This window comes from Schistocerca gregaria, chromosome 1, assembly GCF_023897955.1.
Source record: "Schistocerca gregaria isolate iqSchGreg1 chromosome 1, iqSchGreg1.2, whole genome shotgun sequence".
NCBI classification, from domain to species: domain Eukaryota; kingdom Metazoa; phylum Arthropoda; class Insecta; order Orthoptera; family Acrididae; genus Schistocerca; species Schistocerca gregaria.
The window spans coordinates 897716191-897739420 of NC_064920.1; the positions used below are offsets into that span (position 1 = coordinate 897716191).

The window sequence follows — 23230 nt, forward strand, 5'->3', positions numbered from 1 at the left end:
ATGTCCGTGGCATTGAATGTGATTTTCAGAGTGATTCGTAGGTTAAAGTGTTTTACCTTTTCTGTTTTTCTTTTAATGGGAACCCTAGTATTTGATTTAAAATTTGAAAAGAGTGGCAAATTTATTGTATAAAACACTGTATTATTCAAGGTTGTGGCAAGGTTCAGTGAAGGTTAAATAAGCAAATACGTTTTTAGTTCCTGTAGTGATTAACTCAGAATAGAGGATGGATACAGCAAAATTTTAGATACAAATTGGAATGGCATCCAGAGGAATGAGAAATGAGGGTCTCACTTAGTGACTTGTAAATCAATGATCTACATTTTATTTATGTTTGTTCTGTCTTGCAAATGTCAAAATAGCATTTATATGTTGTAATGTTTTATTTTTGCCAATAAACACGTTAATTAAAACTAAAAGCTCGAATCTCTCTTCGCTCTTTTCAAATCCGTCATCAAAATCAAGTGTTTCCATGAAACAAAACTCAGTCTTCGAATGATGTTTGATAACTAACTTAAAGATCATGGTTATTGATAATGATACATGACCCATTATGCCCCTTCCAATTTGTATATAACATTGTATATTGCTGTATCCCTCCTTTGTGCCAGGTTAATCACTACTAGAACTAAAAGCATATTTGCTTATTGAACCTTGCCATGACCTTGAATATTTTACATGTAAAAGTGGCTGCTCTTTTCAAATCTTCAATCAAATATTAGGGTTCACATCTGAAAAAACTCGTTTTAACTTCCAAAGCACCTTGAAAATCATGTTCAAAGTCACGGCCATTAGTTGCAATGTATGCCCCTCTTTACCACCTATCACTTTTACTTAAAACATTACGCTGTATCTCACCTCTATGCTGAGGTATTCCCCATTATGGATTAAAATTGTCCACCCTATATATAATGCGAGAGTTCGGTCACTATGTGTGTTATGAATAACCTATATGTGTACTCTGTAGTCATCATCAAACTTCCGACTAGATGAAACATTCTTAAATCTTGGTTCAATGTTTACAACATCAGTATTCCTACAACTTGGGAGTTGATATCAGAATTTATGATACATTGACTATACATCAGACAAGAGATTAGTCATAATCATGTATTTTTTGTGAAGCTGATATTCAGTTCAGAATCAGATATTCAACCAACTGCACTAAATGTTATTTCAGAAAGATTCAGTATACATTGACATTGTTTCAGTATATCATGTTAGAGTCATTGGTAGTCCTTGGAGCTGAATTCAGTGCAGGAATTCTTTGCTGTTCTTTTTATGATGTCAAGCACAGTCCTACAGCTCTCATCACCACACAAAGCCCATAAGCAATATATCAGACAAATAAATTGAACAACTGCAATAGACTGTGCTCTGTAATAAATTTTCATAGATGATAAAGATAGTTCTAACCCTCGAAATTTTACCGAAACACACAGCTATGTACACATATTCATTTTTACGTCAAGCTAGTGTGAGATTTTTTTTATTAATCAAATGGTGTTTTTAAATCAGAGTTCTTACCAATAAAACAGTGAAAAATCTCATACCCTCTCACCTGTCACCCCATATAAAAGAACAAGCATCAGACTACTTAACCAAATTTAATACTTCAGTTATTTACCACTGTTAGCCTGTTATCTAGAATATCTTTTTTTTAACTTTGACTTTTCATTACACTAACGTACAGCACATTTTTTTTTTTTTCCAGACCAGCATAAGGCAATACGTTTTACATACAAAAATTTGTATGTGTGTAAGTTGCTTTATCATCACAGCATGTTGCAAAAGGGACCAAGTAGGTAGTTAAGAAAGCAAGTAAAACAGATAGCTTGTCTGTCTCATATAGCAATTTGATATGGTGTTTGAGAATATGCTTGTCACATTTGTTTTTTAGAGATTTATAATTGTTGTTAAAGTGTTTTGCGTCAGTCTGAAAATTCTGCATTTAAAACTAATACAATAAATCAAAGTGTTCTTTCCAATCTTATTACAGTATGGACTCATACCCATAGTAGTCAGAAATTAAAAATTACACTACTAGGGTCAGAAACCTTCTAGGACTGCCATACCTTATGCTTGTCTTGTTATAACAAGTTATATTGAAAGGATATAAGGAAGGGTTCATGCGATAGAACTTTAGCATATGGACAAAGGGGAAGAAAGAAAGGAAAAGGAAGAACTGGTAGTGAAGGTCCTAAGAAAGACAGAAGATAGATGCCCTAAGAAAGACAGAAGATACATGCAAAAGGCTGGTATCGTCCCCAACTCCCACCCCGATCTCCCTTCATGGGGGGGGGGGGGGTTACAAGGTACTTTGCTGGTGGCCCAGAGGTGGAATCTTTGTCAATCCTACAGAATAGACACCACCAGCTTCACCCCCTTTAGGCCCATGAAGTGGTTCTTTACCCCCCTACTATGAAATGGCAACAGAAAGTTTAGTGCAGTTTCCTAGCTTGACTTCTGAAGAGAAACAGAAGAAAAGGAAACTTAAGACTATGGTAACTTACTATGATCATATACCCAATTATTCAAAGGATTCAGAGATAATTGTTCCTTTCTATAAAATTGGGGTGATTTCTACTTAATAGCTAAGTACAACTATTCTCCCTTAAAAAATTCATACAACTTGTGCCATTCCATTCCAGCATACCAATGAAAAGACAAGGCACAATATCTTTCCCTATATAACATATTCAAACTACAGTTTCCTTCTCACAGAAAAGGTAGAAACCCTTCCCAGGAGATCCCCTGTAAAACATAATTTCATGATTTAAAAATAACTGAATCAATAAATAAATTCGAGGGTTGACTGAAAGGTAATGCTTCCATCTTTGTAGCTCTTCAACAGTTGGCAGCATTGGTATGTAGCAGGTATGGGATTGTTCCATAGCCTCTTCTCTACAGCTCCAGTTGACCGAAAGCTTTAGCTTTGAATGGTCGTGTTGTTACAGTGTAAAGTATGGAACCCTGCACAGACAGTCGGTCACTGCGATTTAAGCAATGTGCAGTCATTGAATTCTTGACAGCAGAAGGTGTCAGCCCAAAGAAGATTCATCAGAGAATGAAAGCAGTTTATGGTGATTGTGTTGATGTGAGTACTGTGCGTCTTCATTCTCATAACGTGAGAGGAGTTCCTGGCAAATTTCAAGTATGTGTGCATTCATTTCAGAAGTCAGCATCCAGGGTACCCATCATGCACAGATCTTCCGATAACCAAGCAAAGCAATAATGTGACCCACACGTTCTTGTGAAATGCCGACAGTTTGCGGTTTCTCTTTGAGTGATACGACAATCGTCCTGAATCAGTCTGTCAACATTTTGCTTGTGAAACTGGGTAGATGCTGTCACAGGACGTCCAACTCTTTGTTTGTCACGCAGGTCAGATGTTCCCGCCTCAACATCTTTAAACTTACTTGCCCAATGACGCAGAGTACTCACATCAACGCAATCACCATCAACTGCTTTCATTCTCTGATGAATCTCCTTTGGGGTGACACCTTCTGCTGTCAAGAATTCAATGACTGCATGTTACTTAAATTGCTTCGACTTAACACTGTAACAACACAGTTATTCAATGCAAAGGCTTCCAACCAACCGGAGCTGTAGAGAAGAGGCTACAGAACAAGTCAGTACCAGCAGCATACCGATGCTGCCAGCTGTTGAAGAGTTACAAAGGTGGAAGTATTACTTTTCAGTCAACCCTCTTAGTATGAGTGCAAATAGGACTCGTACGCTGAGGGTTCTGTTAGGGTTTCATTATGTAAATAGACAGTTCACTCATTCCAGGAATTGAGGATCTCAACTATTTTTGTTTGCTATTAACATTGATATTGGCAAGGTATCAGTCTCAGGGACTCCAAGACCTTCGAGAATGTTTTAATTTCAGATCTGTAATTGCATAACAAATGACAAAAGAAATTTTTTTCATGTTAATATAATTGCAAATTAACAATTTTCTGATTTTTTTCTCTTTACTTGTACAGTGAAATCTTTCCTCTTGCCAAATTTAATGAATCTATGTCAAAGGGAAGTGCCCTATAGGTTTTAATGAGTGAGTTAGTATCAAATATATATGACATAAATGGCCATATCTGATTGCATTGAATTAGAAACTTCAGGAACTTTGGCCACAAAATTTTTCTGCGCTTACCTTTTACCTATTGTGCATGGTTTTATTTGAAATACTCACCTCCACAATTGATACACCTTTCCCAATGCCATTTCAGCTTCCGGAGCAGTCTTGATACACCTCTTGCTGGATCGCATGAAGCGCTGTCTATGAATTTTCTTTTTTCTCATCTATCATTGCAAATATCCGTCCTTTCAACAGGGTTTTCAACTTTGGAAATACAAAAAAGTCTGCAGGGGTCAGGTCTGGAGAGTATGGAGGAAGAAGCAGCACAGTGATTTCATTTTTTGTGCAACAGTCCTACACCAACAGAGAGGAATGTAGGGGGTGCATTATCGTGATGTGCGAGCTGCAAATTGTCTCGGCACATTTCAGGTCATTTCCTTCTCGCATGCATCGCAACACATCCCAAAAGGACCATCAATTAACAGTCTGTCCCTGTGGCACGAATTCATGATGAATTAATCCTTCAAAGTCAAAGAAGACTGTCAGCATGGCTATGACATTTAGCCTGACCTGACCTTGTGACAAAGCAAGCTGGGATGATTTTAATTCCCCTCTTGTTTTGCCATCTGACTCCTTATAATTCTTTTTTTTTCCCAATTTTAACTAATTGCCATTAACATAAGTGAATATTATCTGCATTTTATAAAAGATAAAGATTGGCCCTCAGTTTTAAAGAAATGCCTACTGAGATTTCATTATTACAGTATCTATAGAATCGGAGAACTTCAAGCATATCTCGTCATTTCGTAGTACTTCCCTCTCTCGCTTGTTTGCAGATTGATTCTTCCTTACTAGTCTCTTAAACTTGAACTTACTCTTCATCATTACTCAGGTGTGATCTGAATCTATATCTACATGTGGGTATGGCTTACAATCCAGTGTTTTATTTCAGAATCTCTGTCTGACCACAATGGAATCTAACTGAAATCTTCCCCCCTGGCCTTGTGCAAGTATATCTCCATGTCTTGTGATTCTGGAACAGAGTATACACTATTACTAGCTGAAATTTATTGCAGAACTCAGTTAATCTTTCTCCTCTCTCATTCCTATTACCATGCCTATGTTATGCAGTAACCCTTTTGTCTGTTCCTTCTCCTCGAAAGATATTCCAGTCCCACATGACTGTTAGACCTTTATGTACTGAATATTCCATTCAGCTTCTTTATATACTTTCTCTGTCGCTTCATCTTCTGCTTGCAGTGCTGGCATGTACATACAGTTGAACTATCATTGTTGGTGTTGGTTTGCTGTTGATTCTATTGAGGACAGACCTATTACTGAACTGCTCAAAGTAACTCACTCCCCACCCTATCTTCCGATTCATAACAAATTCTACTCCCATTATAACATTTTCAGCTGCTACTGATACTGTCCAGTACTCATCTCAGCAGAAGTGCTTGTCTTTCTTGCATTTCACTTCACGGACCCCTGCTATATCTATATCAAACCATAGCATTTACTTTTGAGATTTTCTAGCTTCCCAGCCATGTTCAGACTTCTGACAATCCATGCCCCGACTCATTTTGTTGGTTATTCAGTCTTTTTCTCATGGTCATTTTCACCTTGGTAATCCGCTCCCAGAGATGCGACTGGGGGACTAGTCAGAAATATTTTGCCAGGGAGAGATCATCATGGCACTTTTTCAGTTGCAGGACAAATGTCTTATGGATACATATTATCTGTCTTTAATGCGGGGGTCCTTTGCCTTCTGCATCTTCATGCCTTTGGTCATTACTGTTTCTGTCACCTTTTAGAGACAGTTTCACACAACGAGGCCAAGAGAGTGCCCTGAACCTCTGTTCACTTCTCCACCTGCTTTGACAAGGCTTTTGCCAGAATGGTAGTGACTTCTTATGGCGGAAGTCTTCAGCAGCCGTTTCTAATGATTGTTATTCAAAATTTAAGCGGTGGTGAGGTTTGAATCAGGGACTGTGGACTGTTTGATTACCAGTCAAAGACAGTACTATTAGGCCACAAATATGAGTTACAGTCCCAATACATGTGCAAAAGTACGTGAATCGTACCATTACTGTGGCTATTTGCTGGGGGCATCAATAATTTTGACTTGACTGCCCACTGTTGTTTGATAGACCAAATACCACCTGAAATTCACTGAAATTATGGTAACTATCAGCTACTCCCATGCTCCACATATGTTTCAAATTGCTCACACAGTTATCTATTTTTTGTTTTGTTTTTTGGAATGCAATGTTGAGAAAACATGTTTGAATTGGCAATAAAAACAACGGGATGCAATGCTCAGGTCGCTCTAAAGTCCTGAAACTTATGTGTACCAGTACTGGTATGTTTGTTGTTAGACTCAGCATACTGTGACATATCTCTGGTACCGTATTACTTATTTTTATTTTTTCTTCTAGCATCCATTCATCTAAAGCTGGTTTCTGGATTTATTCTGATTTTGCCACTAGGTGCATGCATTGATTTTGTACACCAGCTACCATTTCATGCTGTGAACAATCACTATTTATTGCTGGGATCTCCACTCTGTGTTGATTGATTTTACCTTCAACCTGATTAAGTGTAGTTTTATTGTGTATACCATCTTCGTCTTTTGTAGATTATAATACGTCAGCTTCTGATTTGAGCTGGGATTGTTCCATCATCATTTTGTTACACAATTCATTCTGTTTCGCTGCGAACATATCATGAATTCCTTCCATGACTTTTGTTATGGTTAATGAATTTTTTTTGCGTTCTTTTTGACATGGTCTTCCATCCAATTTAATTGCATTTAATACCATTAGTTTGCCATTTAATATTATTATTCATTGCCCCGATAATCTCAAACCAGTGACTTAGTACAATCCTTACCGGTTCATAACTAACTGTTGGTATAGTAACCTTCACTGTTATAAACTGAATACCAGGTACCAGTTTCCCAGATTTGTTACTATCACAATGTATGTTATTTAACGAAATTCACAAATAATTTTTAGAAACATCATTCACAGTTAAATTGTTTTGCATACTTGGGTGTCTTACAGTTACGGTAGTATCTTCAGTGTTAGCACTCATTGTTAAGGGTAGCATGTGGCCTGTTGTTTCTTAAAGATACATGTATTCACAGCGTATAATTCACGTAGTAGCACTCATTTCTGACATAGTTTTTAGCAAAAACATATGCATTCACCATTTAGTGTAGTTCTGCTGCATTTGGCATTTCCTAAGATTGTGATGAAGTCATTGTCTGACACATGCATTGCCAGTTGTTAGATTCCTCTTTGTTATTGGTTATTCCCCTTCATGTTCATGATGGATTGTTCCATCATTAGTACTATTTGATAATTGTTTAGATGGAGTTCATTGAGCACAGTAGTTTGAGATGTCACTATTAATTTATTATACCCTATTTCAAAAGGTCTTGTTGAATTATTGTAGGAAAATTATGCCAGAACATTTGAAGGAAGAAGGAAGGAAGATTGGGTTTACCATCCCATCGACATCAAGATCATTAGAGGAGGAACATAAGTTTGGTTTTGTGTTGAGGCTGGGGAAGGAAATAGGCCCTGCCCTTTTCAAAGGAACCATTCCAACATTTGCCTGGAGCAATTTAAGGAAACCAAAACCTGGATGGTCAGATATAAGTTTGAACCATTGGCCTCCTGAATGCACTGCACAACTCACTCAGTCACAAGATTCAAATAAAACTTAAACGTCCATGAATGTTTCGGTGTTGGATGACATTCCTGTTTATGAATTACTGTTCAGTATTTGTCTGACATGACTCTAACATTCAGTACACTAGTTGGCTTTTTCTTTTAATACTTTATCCAGCAGAATGTTCAAAACTCACCACATCTGTAGACCCCGCATAATGACTGCTGCACTGGCATGAGCAATCATAAAACTCATTATTGATCACAGAGACACTTAATTACACTTTGTTGCATCTCACAGAGGTTGTATTTGTTCTCATATCAATCAAGATGCAGAAACATCAGGTAACTATGGAAAATACAAAAAGATCAATGAATTGTAAGCATCATTTAAAGTCTACACTAAGATTATTGGTAAGGGGCTCAAAATAACAACTGATGTCATTTATTTATGGTTTTAGAAATGTACAATTCTGTGCTTTCTTGTAGAATCTGAAAGGCTGTAGCCTATTTACAGCTGAAAAAATGAAGTCACCACTTAGGTGTTATCTATATGTCTATATTACCAACTGGTTCATGATTCATGTTGCATGACCCCATTTGCATGTTGCATATTTAATGGCTGAGGGCAACAAAAATTTGATTTTCAATGTTTTATATGATTATTGTTCAAATTTAAAAATTTAAAATGCTGTTCTTGAGGCAGCATAATTCTTGGCACACAAATACCCAGACTGTATGTATCCATTATTTGAGAATGAGAGCAGTTTGTGAGTTGCAACCAATTTTATTCATAATTTCAAACTGTTAAAAAACTTTTCTTGCTGCAGTGTCCCACAAAATGATGATAAAAGGAAAAAGTTCAACTTATTAAACTTCTAACAAATTTTAAACATAATTTCAGAACTTTTCTAAACTTTTTCTTAGTTACATGCTTAATGTGAAATATGCAACACATTAACTCATTTGTAAAGTAATTAAAAGTTTGAAGCTGTTTTGTGCATGGTAGTTTGATTCTTTATAGAATTAAGGGTTTACCGTTACATTGGTTGTTAAAAAACAGTAGTGTAGAAAAAACTGAAACATGACGGCCTCCCCAAACAAAGCTAATGCAATATTATCCAATGGGGAAGAAAATCTGATGAGACCACATACAAGATGTACGAGGGAAGAACAAGTAGTAGTTAAGGGACCTCAAATGCTGTCTATTCTTTCTTTTTCTTAACATCTGACTGGTAGTTTATCCAGACCTGATAAATTTTAATTTTTTAACTTTATTTTGTCTTCTTGACATAACACACTTCTGATACACAACATCATTGTACTCATAGCATAACTTTTTTTTCTCTGTTGTATCCTCCTCCTCCTTCTCCCCTCCCCCCTCCCCCTCCCCCTCCCCATCCCTCTTCCCCCCCCCCCCCCTCCTCTGTCAATAAAAATGTTTGATCCAATTTGGGAAGTTATTTTTCAAATACTCTGCAGTGTGGGATGTGGAAAAGGTAGTTAAACGTAGCTGTTTGCATAATCAGGTAGTTGGGTATGTATTTCTTTAAAAGCCCACTTTTAAACTAACTCAGTCATCTCTTCCCTTTAACACATCTTGCTTAGTCTGTAGTGTTGGTTATCGTATAATTACAGATTTACAGCTAGCGGTGTAATCTATTTTATTGTGTTTGTTCCAGTGGCTGTTGCACTTGTGTCAGTTCTCTCTGCTGTTGGAATTTGTGAACGATGTCGCATGGAAAGTGGTGGAGTGTATTTTCTGGTTGCACATGTCCTTGGTTCACAGTATGGAGGAGCTCTGGGGCTACTGTATGTCTTTGGCCAGGTTTGTTCATTTCACCAAAATGGTTTTAATATCAATAGTAAGGTGGTGATGGTTAAGTAAACCACACATGTAATTGGTAACCATGTGTAAAAATTACAAAAAATATGTACAGTAGGAAAAAAGAGCACAGTATAACAAAATAAACTGTAAATATAGAGAAGTGAGAGTTTGCTTTTATTCTGTTATACAAATGATCCACTAAATATTATTCATAAAATTGCCAACAAGTCTTTGTTTTTTCTTTTTATAGGCAGTGGGATGTGCCTTGAATGTGCTGGGATTTGGTGAATCCATAGCTGGCCTATTTAGTCTGACAGATACACCTTGGGCTACTCGAGGTTTTGCTAGTGCCGCTGTTCTTCTCTTAGGAATCATTAATGTAGCAGGTGTCAAGTGGGTAGTCAAACTACAATTCCTACTACTCATTATTCTTCTTCTCGCTGGTCTGGACTTTGCTGTAGGCAGCTTTGTGCATACAGATGCTGGTGAGTGCAAGTTTCACGTACAGGTGAATTTGTGATAGAAATACCTGTTCTGGAGGAACTTATGCAGTTAAGTGGTCGATTCTCTTACAATTAAAATATATCGAAAACTAATTTTTGTTGCTTTCAACTTTTTTTTAGACCTCTTGTTATTCTGTACTTTTCATTATTTTGTATCTGATAAAATCTATTCTGAAGAATAGTACAAATTCTACACAAAAACTTATTGAATAATAGTGAACGAACTGAGTTCCGCCATCCCTTGCTCATCTCAGTTCTGTCTCTCTTTCTCCTCTTACCTATATCCCTCACTCTATTTACAGTTTCAAGGTAGCTTATTTTAGTCATATATAGATTTTTAACCCAGACAAACCTAACCAACTGAAGCAGGTATTAGTCTGATGTTACTAGTACCTGAAGTGTAAAAACAGTGAATGTTTCTGTTTCTGCAGTTACCATAGTGTGCAGTAATGGAACATTGTGGTCTTTGAAGAGAGCATGTTTCATTCAACTTCAGGTTGAGTAACCTCCTGAGAAACTCTACCTGTTGTTGGAATCACACTAAACCACTCTCAACTAAATGAAAGGCTGTGTGATAGAGGTAGCAAATTTGATGTATATCATAACTGTTTTCACAAATGGTCATGCTTCTAAGGGAGGGGGGCAGGGGTGTTAAGAATGGCAATTATAAGATTATAATAGGATGTGCTGCGTGAATGTACCAGTTCTTGCATGCTTTTTGTGCTCGCTAGTATGTGGCCCTGGTGCAGTGGCATAGGAATGGACCAAGTTATTCCATAGGTTGTTCAGGTGTTGGAAAATCACATTCAGATATTTGAGATGGAATCTGGGTAGGATATTTCTCATCTCAGAACGTTATGAAACCAGAAGACAGAACCCAAATTGAGGATGTGGTGCAGCTTGTTCATTTCGGGTGATGCTGTGTGATGAGGGTGGTGCTCCTTTGTAGCTAATATGTAGGTGTGGATGCAGTTCTTGGATTGTGAAAGGCTGTTATGTGTGAGATCTGTTTGCGAATGAGGTTTTAGGGGTACTTCTTATCTGTTATGAGCTTCATAAGACACTCGGCATGTTGATGAACAAAGTTCTTATCCCTGCAAAATCTGCAACCTGCAGGTGCAGGTGACAACACCTTACAAGAGAGTCTTATGTTTCAGTATTGGAAAATATGATCAGAATGCCAAAATCAACATAAGGCATATGAAAGGGTATGATTGTTAATAGACTAACAGCATAACACTAGGTCTAAAGTTTATGAAAATTTATATATTCCTGACATGGTCAGTCTGGGGGCAACCTGCAATGTATGGTAACAAAACTCAAAAGCTAAGATCTCTAAAAAAGTGTTTCATTGATGTCCAGTTGCGACAGAGCTATGCTGTCATTGTCAGATCTTATGCTTGTAAATTGTTTACCACATATTATACATCAGTGTTACAAGTCACTTCACATTGAATATGTACATATGAAAATCACTACATATTGGTATTTAAATTTAAGAGTATTATGTACAGACATAAATACAACTATATTGTGCCAATTACAAGTATTGTAGGGTGTACATATTCAGTGTGAAGTGACTTGTAACACTAGTGCATAATATGTGGTAAAAATTCAAAAGCATAATATGCGCCAATAAAAATGTAGCTCTGTCAAAACCAGTAATCCAATAAAATGCTTTTTAGAAATCTTGGATTGTGAAGTTTTCTTCAGTTCCTATTTATGGAAATATACAGGACAAAGAAGTACATAATTATTTTTTAGGCTGCTGCAACTGTAATTACAGTAAGGATGTTATAACATACCATGACAGGCTGAAGAGTAAAGTTTGTCTCGTTTGATTACCCACTGCTGATACAGTGGCATGGAAGTGAATTTATTAGTATCTCTGATATGCCAGTTGTTCATTATCACTTCAGTGTTCTGCTAGTGCCAGGCAAATTTTGGAGATGGCAACTGAACTACCTAAATAGATGTAAGAACATGTTCATTCTTGGATGTTTTTGTACATTGCTTTAGGAGCAAACAGTTCAAGGTACTCAATCTTGTTCGTTGAATGAACAAACATTCAAATACTTAAGGCCATAAAATGTGTATGTAATAATGTGTATTTAATACAAACCCAATAAATGCTGCAGACGTTAAAATTATCTGCTTCTTCAGTTTTATATTCCATTGCTATTAATACTACTAAAGAAGCTGCTTAAAAAATTGATGCTTCAACATAAAACTCACTGTGAGAATATGTGCCATAGATGCCTTAATACCACAATAATTCTTGCTCTTTTCAGTAGTGTCTACAATTTCCAAAGAAAATTGTTTCCAGTGAGTACTTGATTGAGGATTTATTGTTGGTTTCCATTTTTGGCTCTACTTGGCTTAAAGCTAATAGTAAATACAGTGATGTTGGAGTATTAAATTGCATTCTCTACTGCTGTTTTACCACGAGTGTGTTTTTCCAAATCACACCCCACTTTCAAAATTAATAACTTCTGTATGAATTTTGTAAAGTTTTACTTTCGTTGCATATATATTGTACTACTTCTGAGAGTATTATTCTATTTATTGCTGTATTTGTTAACACTGAGTAAGTGTAAAAGAAATGTAAAGTGCCCGTAGGCATGGTAACCTTGTTCAACAAAGCACATAATTCATGTAAACTATTTGCTAATTGTCACAGTGCATACTTTTCCTTGTTGCACTTTGTTATTGTGAAATAGTCATTGATGGTGCATATGATACCTCATGCACCTGGTCATGAAAGTAGTTAAACATCACATTGTTATTGTGCTACCACAGAGTGAAGTGCCACGATTTTAAGACAATGGACTTGTGTTTGGGGGGATGACTGTTCAAATCTTATCTAGTGATACAGAAATAGTGTTTCTGTAGTGTCCCTGAATCAATTAAAGTGAATGCTGGGATGGCTGATTTCCTTTTCTGTCTTTTCATAACCTCAGCTTGTGCATTGTCTCGAATGATATCGTCATTGACAGGACATTAAACACTAATATTCCTTCATTCATATTATTATGCTTCAAGAGTTATTTAGTACACTTAATGATTTCATTAAACATGTGCAGTTTCAGGGTAGCCATAAGCATACTTTTACTCATTTAGTCAAATGTCTCCAAAATGAATACTGAACATATTGGATGAATTTTCCATGGAACAAGGAGACACAGACAATACAGAATCTGGTCAAAAGAAAGAAATAGTTAATGAGATATATCCAGCACTGCAGGTGTGGGAAGCCATTCTTTTGTTCAGTGTTATGCAGGCATTCCAGATTTGCTGGTGGTTGAGAAGGACAGTATCCACTTGTCAAATTGTTAGTAGCTGTGTTAAACTCTTTTGTTAATAAAAGGACATTCAGTATGCATCCCATGTCCTGCGACAACAGTCTAGTGTTGGCCGTAGTCCACACAAAAGGAATGGTGATCATGTCAATACAGCTTGAGAACCCAGGTAGCAAGGCTACACTGTGGGATCAAAAGTATCCGGACACCCCCAGAAACATACATATTTCATATTAGGTGCACTGCCACCTACTGCCAGATAAGCCATATCAGTGACCTCAGTAGTCATTAGACATCGTGAGAGAGCAGAATGGGGCGCTCTGTGGAACTCACGGACTTCAAACGTTGTCAGGTGATTGGGTGTCACTTGTTTCATATATCTGTACGTGAGATTTCTACACTCCTAAACATCCCTAGGTCCACTTTTGCCGATGTGACAGTGAAGTGGAAACGTGAAGGGACACGTACAGCGCAAAAGTGTACAGACCGACCTCATGTGTTGACTGACAGAGACTGCCAACAGTTGAAGAGGTTCGTAATGTGTAATAGGCATACATATCCAGACCATCACACAGGAATTCCAAACAGCATCAGTATCCACTGCAAGTACTACGACAGTTAGGCAGAAGGTGAGAAAACATGTATTTCGTGGTCGAGCAGCTGCTCATAAGCCACACATCATGCTGGTAAATGCCAAACGACGACTCACTTGGTGTAAGGATCGCAAATGTCGGAAGATTGAACAGTAAAAATGTCGTGTGGAGCGACAAATCACGGTACATAATGTGGCGTACCGATGGCTGGGTGATAAAATACAGTTCTCACTATTAGTTTCTGCAGTTGAAAATATTTCAACTTTGTGCACTTTGACCTATTACGTGGGGATACGCACAACACTGAAAGATTTCCTGCTGTGGGCGTACAATCTTTAATTTGCAAACTATTTTTATATAACACTGATCTGGCTTGTTAGATATGGAACATGGTATCATTACTGTAACTAATTATGGAATAAAAAAAATGCCTTTCGCTACTTTCATCTCTTGAATGCACAGAATATTACTCATATTACCTGTAAAGAAGTTACAGTATGTTATGTTCAATAAACATAAAAGCTACAGTGGATTTTAAAAAAATATATGAACACTATTGACTGCCACAACTAACATGAGAGCATGAAATTAAAAAAAATGAAATTTGATTATTATGTTATTAGCCAGAACAGGTTTTGCACAGCAGACTTTGATCACACACAAGTGAAATTATATCACTCATGAATTATTTACATAACTGATAACATAATAGCAGCCGCCCATGTCCACCTGAAAATGACAAAATAAAATCGACAATTTCCCTCTGAAGTCTCCAGGAAGCTGAAAGAGATGATTTTATTTACAGTTACCTGCCCGCTATATTCCAGGAAAACTGCTTTCATTTAGTTCAATTTGAATTTGCCGCAGCAGCGGCTCCCGCAATCGCTGCACGGCTCTGCGTCATGTAAAATTCCTAATGTGCTGAAAACTACTAAGAATATGGAATGAAATATTGTGCAAGCTACCAATAAATTATTACAGGTAATAATTTTAACAATTTCTATATTCAAAAATCAACATAAATTCAAAGTACACACCTTTTACAAATATCAACCTCCAATAGCGTCTTTCTCAGCCAAAGGACAAACGAAGGCTACCTACGCAGTCAAGGAAGCGTCACAGGCTCTTACAACTTTAATGGCTACAAGAAGACAGAGAGAGTAATGTTTTAACCTCCACTATTTATAGGCAATTTAATAAGCATCTTTGTAATTATTTTTCATTATCTGCTATGATACATACATTCGCTGACCACAGACATTATTTGCGAAATATAGATAATAAATATTGCACAAACATAAAAATGAAAAATTGTTATTTCCTTTTAAACATAATCTACAACCATTCATACAGTAATGAAATAATAATAATAATAATAATAATAATAATAAAGGTAAATGTTTATTTTTATTATTTTTTATATATTATAAAGATTTTATAAATGTCTTGCCAGGAGACGTCACACTACATGAGGTTTAAGATGAATTTGTAATGTTGGAGGTTCAAACAGAAAAATCACATTTGCCAATTAGTATGCTAGTTATCCTCTAGCAGTGGATCTCCTTGAGAAGAATCTTACCTACACCGGTACTATGAGAAAAAGATAAGTGAACATACTGTGGAAATTTCAGGCTAATGGAAGCCACCAAGTGGACCCCACAGTATTTGGATTCCATTGTCCTATGTTCCTAAGAACAATAAATCAGCAAAGAAAAGTGAGTTGGTGATATTCTTGTCTGCAGTGCGTGACACCCCATAATACATTGAAAAAACTCAAATTATTACAGATTACAGGATGACTAAAGGAGAAGATAATGCTGTGGATCAGATATGTACAGCGTACAGTGTCACTCATCGTACAAGGCACTGACTATGTTTTATGATATGTTGAACATAGCAGGCATTAATGCTTGAGTACCCTGTTTGTCAGAGAAAATTAAAATTAATACAAATCTGCCTAGAGATCTGTTTTTGAAAAAAATTGACATTGTCCATAATATCTTTAAGAAAGGGCGAAATATAAAGTCCCTCCCATCTGATTTTCAGGCATGTCTGTCCATGTTCCATTCCTTCTTGCAGATATATGGCAAACCTACAAACATATTCAAAAGCATGAAGTGTAACAGTTGGTTTTTTCTCCCCTTCCTGTGCCAAGAGGTCCCTTCTATAGTGACTTGCTCTTCATTTAACAAGGTTGCCTGTAAACAATTATAAAGGGTGTTAGAGATATTTCAGTGTGTGTGTGTGTGTGTGTGTGTGTGTGTGTGTGTGTGTGTGTGTGAGGGGGGGGGGGGGGGGGGGGAGGGGATTAAGAAAGAGACATGGGGCAGTGAGGGAGAGGGATAACAAGAAGGGGTGAGGCAATTTGCTGGTGCTGCCTGCAGGGATCTGGTGGGACAGGGACACCAGCTTTTCTGAATTATGCTTTTGAGAGCTCTCCCTACAACGTATTCTTCATTCCCATAACCCACTGGCCTCAACGTTTGCTAGTCACTGCCCTGCACTTGCTTATCCCCTTACTTGCTGCCACTCCAGTACACATACATACTATCCCACCAATACACCAACACAGTCTGTTGCACCTAGCAGCTCTATCCCTGTCCGTACAACATCCCTCCATGCTCCCACAGGCAGCACTATCTTCCCCCCCCCCCCCCTCCCCCCAACATTCTGTCCCTCCCCCTCCCCAATTCATACATCTTTTGTACCCCCACTACTCACCCTAGCTATTTTGCTGCTCACCTGAGGTCCATTCCCAGTCGGACCTTAATACCAATAGAAAATAGCCATGCATGTGAACTGTTGTTGTGTGAATGTGTGTGTGTTTTCTAAAGGACTTCGCCCAAAAGCTGGAATATTTGTAGTATTCTTTTTCATTGCACCTGTCTTCTACTCAATTCCTCCTCTAGATGGTGAGTGTAGTCTCTTCCATATTGTTGTCATTCCATCCTGGACTTCCCATTTTTTGATTTTACCTACATGTGTAGTACATATGGCAACAGTAGATAAACTTCATCAGTGTATGGATTTGAATGTCCTTTGAATTTCAGAATTTTATTTGTACACTGAGTTGTAGCTATGAATAGCCTCCTCACAGAATGTAGGAAGATGGTAATTGAATAATGTTAATGGAAAACCACATGTGTGTATTCATTTCTTGGTATTGTGCAATTCATAACCAACAATTTACCTGCTGTTGTTGTAAGCTTTAGCTATTATTAGAGACAATAATTTAATTGTAATACCATGAAAATTGAATGGGTCATAGAACAACCTGTGTGCCTACGTTAAGAAATTTGGTACAGCTTCTACGGAACTAAATCTTATCATTTGAAATGGGTTGGATTCTACATAGTGTGTTGAAAACTTTACAACATAAAAGTTGCTTCATTATCTCAAACAACTTAACAGGAAACAGCACTTTTAAAACTAAAAATGATAAGAACTGATAAATCAAAAACAAAACCTGATATCAAAGAGTGTAATGCCCTATGAATAGAAAACAAAAGAAAAAGCTAACTTACAGATTTCCTAAATCAGCCTGTTGTTTGTATGAGTGTCCCAGAAAAAACTTCAGGTCTGTTTACACACCGGTGGGGGCTTACTCCTAGTGATAGTAACAGAGATCACATCTGTCATTGTACAAACTCGAATTACTGCCTCCAGTATCTTCCACCAAATCAATACAATTCCAGAGTAATTTCTATCACACACCAAGATTCAGAATATCCTGCACTCAACAGTATTTGTATTTTGCAAGTAAACTAAGCTGCTATAACACATGAAAAATATTACATTGCAGTCCACTGCTTAGCATCCATGCAAACAGTAAACATAGAAATGGTCATGTTATTGTGGATGAGTTGGTGAATGTGAGACTCTAATGCAATGTATTGCAACTTCCAGTCTTGCTAAAAGTAGCCCTTCGCTAATACCACCACCACTTGCATAATTCACACTTTCACTGACACCTATTCCATTAGTGTAGGATGCACAATCATATTTTGTGAATTTCTGTGATAGCTACAAAGTACAAGATATTTTACATACGACACAACAGTTATGTCTATCTTTTGTGGTAACCAATACACGTGAGGCAGGTGCTAATCTTCATATATGCTCTGGTCCATTCCTGGGACTGTGTCAGGTTGTATAACGGTTTTGGACAAGCTAAATGATTTGGAATTGGCCATGGAAAAATATTTGCACAAATTTTTGTGCCAGACTGCTGTGTCAGTAGCATCCAATTTCAGAGCTGTGCAGAAACTCAAACTGAAACTAAAAAGCAACGGTAGTGCAATGATTGACCAATTCATGTACTCTTGCACAGCATCAGTGCTGCAATAGTTTATTGCAGTCTCTGGTGGATGCCGAGATTGATCATAAAAACGTTTCTTTGTGACCAACCATGGCCAGGTTACATGAACTTGCTGAACAATTGGCAGTGGAGTTTTCAAAATCCTTACAGTTACTCAAGAGTTTCTCCATGTTGTGAGAAGTGGAATATGGTGTACAGCTAGTGCAAAATGAGATATTGGGCCAATATTTTTCCACCAAACCATAATTTCTGATATATATGTGTGAGAAACACACTGCAACTCTTCTGAGGGAATTAACTGCTAGCAAAAGACATACAGTTATTTCATGCAGAACAATGAAAAAGAACACTCATCCAATGAGTCCATGACAGAATTACAAGGATAGTTTCTATCATCAAAAACATCTCCTGAGTAAAATTTGTGGGAAACAATTGGAGTAAAGTATTAAAGATCAGTAATATCTTGTCCCCAGGTTCAGAAATCAAACTACCATACTGATATACCGTTTCAGGACTTCTGATGTGACTTGGCTTCTTCTTTCAATTTTTCTGTAAAATTCAAGAAAAATGTCTTCCTGCTTGGTTTAAGTGTTTATACTGTAATGTTAGTAAGCCATTTGTTGGGTATCTGTTCTTGTAGCTTTTGAGTCACTTTACTTTGTAACACTGTAGGCTACTTACCTTTTCCCAATTTTGTCTTGCAATTCATTTTTCCAAATGTTTTGTGCATTCATTGTGATAATTTATTAGGATTTTTTTAGGTATTAATGATATTAATGCAGCAGCCAAAATTGTGAAGGTTCGTTTTAAACATCTCTTGGTTTTTCATTAGACAAATAATGGTGCATAATAATAAATGGTTGATTAATATCCTGTGCTACATAATCTAGATTTTGACACATTGTATTGAAGTAGCACGTGTATTTTTACTTTTCTCTTTGAACATCACTCCACTCGCAATAAGTTGCCAGTTTAAATATGAGTGATAGCATTATTCTACTTAATATGCAATACATTTATTAATTTCTTGTTTGAAAACAAATTAATTCATTTTATGCAAACATAATGACTTCACTGTTAAAGTACACTCCAATACAGTCTATCCATAAGTGTCTTTTTTCACTACTGTAACACTATGTAATAGCTATAGTGAATTGATGTCATTAAAAACTGTATCACTATTAAGAGTTTAACATGTTTCCTTGTTGCCAAAATACAACAGTGAACCAGTTACATAATTCGTTTTTGTGTTGCAACAAATTGAAAACTAATAATAGTTGGCTTAAAAGCTGAGCTGCTGCAAATCTATGACTGTGTGGTAGCATAATTTTTCCTGGGAAGTTCTGTAGATTGCTCAATTTCCTGTCTGTTGTCCCCTTTAATTACTTTCATATGATAGACCCGTAATAAAAATTATTTGGTTCTGCTTAACATGTTATATAAAATGAATACATATTTGGACCAAAATATTTGTTTATTCTATGCAATAACACAATAAAAATAGGGAAATGTGTTGCATTCTTTAGTGGACGCAGTGATAAAATTAGTAATAATAAACAGTTTTCTTTCACTTTCTCTTTTTTTCCATGCATTCTCCTATTGCAATCAGGAGGCCAGGTATTTACTTAGGTTTCTTCTTTGTTACTATGATAGTCTTTTGTTACTTTTCTGTGTGTTTTAGCCACAGAAAATGTAAACTATCTCCCTGATGACAGAACACCCATATTAAATATCCAGGTTAAACTACATGATATATTTAAGTGGTTTAGTGAGACTTTCTCTCACTTATATTCTGCATGTAATACTGGAGTCTGTAGCTGATGTTCTTCTGATTGTTTAGTTATTTTCATTTATATGTGCTTTTCCCATTTTTTGCTTTAGTTTTATTTGTGTAATATATAACTGGCACAAATAGAAACCTAAATTCATGTTCTATAATGTACTATACTTTTTCCTAATTTATAACATGAAGTGTACTTAATCATTGAGTTGTTCAGACTGTAATAAGAATGTTATTGGTCCTTAGCATCTTTCATGGTGGCATGCTTCAATAAAATCTTTTCGGGGTACAGGCTATGTCGCTTTGAATAAGAGACTTGAGCTTTCATTAGCTGTCTCTGCCATCATCATTAGGAGTTAAAATCACTACCTGCTGGGGCTGGCACAGTGTTCTGCTTATATAGATGTAACGCCAGTGTATGGAACCTTCCAGAGGGGGCCAGAGCAACGCGTATACATGGAAGGCAAGTTAGGCAATTCCTAGCAGGTCAGTCTCACCATGGGACTGAGTGATGTCAGATGGCACTAGGGGCCGATGCCGCGTTTGAATTGTTGCTGTACACTCTAATTTCAGTCACTTCTTTTATAACGGAATCCCAGTATGATGGTGTTTGAGCCAAAACTCTAGTCTTTCTGAATTTTATTTTATGCCCAGTTTCTAGGCAGCCATGGCTGACTTCTAAAGTTTCCTTTGTTTGATATGTCATAAAATGTTCTGCACAGGGCTCAGGAGCAGGGAAAATAGTTTGACCTATATAAATGTTATTCACAGGGGTTGCCCTACACACCAGGAAAATGAAGACCTAAGTTGTCTTTAACATATCTTTTATCTTGGAGGCTGGTTGGAACACGAGTCTCAGTCCGTCTCTTAAGGAAGCATCCCATCTTGGTAGTAGTTACTCCACAGTGTGGAAGGAATGAAACTGTTTTGGACTCTTCTACCGATTCATGAGGCATCTTTCATCAGTAGCACCTGAAAGCTTTTGCAATTTCTCCTTACTAGAACCATTTTTTCTGAACATGCATTTTCATATTCAGACTCTAGATGGTTGTCATCAGATATAACTTTGCCCTCAGTACTAACTTTCTTGTGTACAGAATGGTAAAAACTGTTGGCGTACAAGTACTGGTCAGTATGTGTAGATTTCCTGTACAGCATTTCGGTTTCCGTTTTACTAAAACATCCAAGAACTGAATGTTCCTATCCGTCTCCAACTCGACAGTTAATTGAATGTTGGGATGTAGGAGCAGCCCAACTTGGCTTCCATGCATGTGTTACTCTGGCCCTCTTTGGAAATCTCCAGACACTCATATTACATCTATACAAGCAGAACACTTCTAGCCCTTGCAGTCAGTGATTTTTAACTCCTGATGTTAATGGCAGAGACGGTCGTTGAAAGCTCGTGTGTTTTATTCGAAGTGACGTGGCTTGTAAACCGAGAAGATTTTATTGAAGAATATTGTGTATTAAATATGTAGTGATAGGTATCTTCTTTTGCTGCTGTGATGTGTGCCCTTTGATAATTGGATTAGTCATTGCGTGACTTACGAGTATTGCACATTTCTCAAATTGAATATTCTAATGAAATACAGATGTCTCAAATTTGTCCATATAGTACAGTCCATTGAGCCTGTTATGAAATTTTTCTATCTGATAATGTTTGTTTCTTTTTGTCGCAATAATTTTTAGTGAATTATATCATACCTGGCCATTGCAGGAACTAACTTGGTCACATGACTGTGTGCAGTCATGTTCCAGTTCAAAGTCAAACATGTTGTTACCTTGTAGTGCGAGAATGAAAAGTGATCATCTCAAATACCTTCGTGGGCAGCTATGACAATTTGCTGTTAATCTCAGTAAAATTACTGGCATTGGCAACAGGAGAGGTATGATAGTGTCGACAGACAGTAAGTGCTAGTGATTGTTGACAACCAAGTGTTGACAAGCAAAACTGAACTAAATCAATGGTGTGTGAACTGTGAACAGAGGGGCGTGATGCCGAGTGGAGCAGTATTCAAGTTTTTCGGCCACAAGCAGAATAACTAAAGTGTACTCTACAATTATTTCATTAAGAAATAGATGAATGTGTTATTAGACTGCAATTTCTATGATAGTATGAAGAAAAGAAGGCAATACCATCTTTGCAAAAAAATGTACACCTTTCCCAGTATAAATTTCACGGGTTTCCTGCCTCATAAGATTGCAATGTGTGCATAACATTTCAGAAAAGCTATTGTCTTTTTTCATCTTCTTCTGAAGTGCAGGTGTAACACAGTCTGTCTTCTTATGTAAGTGTCAACAGCAGGCATTTAAATCTCACAGTGGCTACTCCACAAGTGTTTAACATAGCTTGCAACTCATGTGCATCATTGCCTATGTGTGCAGAATGATGCATCCCATATTATTGCTTGAAAGGCTGGTTTCTGAGCTGTGCTGAGGGCAAAACCCGTATCTCAGATAACTCTATTTATCAACGCTCATATCTCAATTGCATCTATAATTTTGCTGTACCTGAAACCATTAACTGAGAAGATGCCAGTCTTTGACCAGAAGCTAATGTAAAATGTCTTTTTGTTGTGCCTGTCTGCAACTCAAGTGTGTCACCTTTATGAGAGAGTAGCAATCTATCTTTTTCGTGTATTGTTGAGATTCCAACCTGGAGTTACCATTGTTTGATTTAGTTTCATAGTTCCCTGCTTCCAGGCTTTTGGGCAGGTGCTGGATGTTAGGGACTGGGTTAAGATGTCTGTTACTTTAGGCGGTAGTGATCAACAGTCAATTTGATCATTTGAACTATAACATCATGTGCTGCAGTGCTGAATAAATCAACAAAATTCATTTCCTGTGAGTATAATACTCACCTGTACTATACCTATAATAGGTTTCTTTTGGGGAATTAATTGTTTGTGACCTTATATGCCGGTCAGAAAAGACATTGGCGTGATGAATTACTTATTTAGATCCTAAGTAGAAACTGGAGATTCAGCTGTAGATTTGGGTTTGCTTGTTACTAAACCTCATAGATTTTTGCACAAGATGGCAGGCCTGTGGATGTCCTCAATTAATAAGTGAGCGTACCTGAGTTTTACATACCTCACTGACTGACTAACTTGTTTGCATAGCTGCTTGTAGACAAAATGGTAATCAGAGT

The 23230-nt window shown here is 37.0% G+C and overlaps 1 protein-coding gene across 2 annotated transcripts in view; it reads left to right on the top strand.

Annotated features, from left to right (window-relative positions):
• LOC126274306 (solute carrier family 12 member 8) overlaps window positions 1–23230 on the top strand; it is a 167968-nt gene that overhangs the window by 29310 nt on the left and 115428 nt on the right. For both annotated transcript variants that reach the window (XM_049977103.1, XM_049977102.1), the window contains exons 4-5: window positions 9441–9586; window positions 9837–10071. In XM_049977103.1, the coding sequence (XP_049833060.1) occupies window positions 9441–9586; window positions 9837–10071 (381 nt within the window). The remainder of the gene's footprint in view (window positions 1–9440; window positions 9587–9836; window positions 10072–23230) is intronic.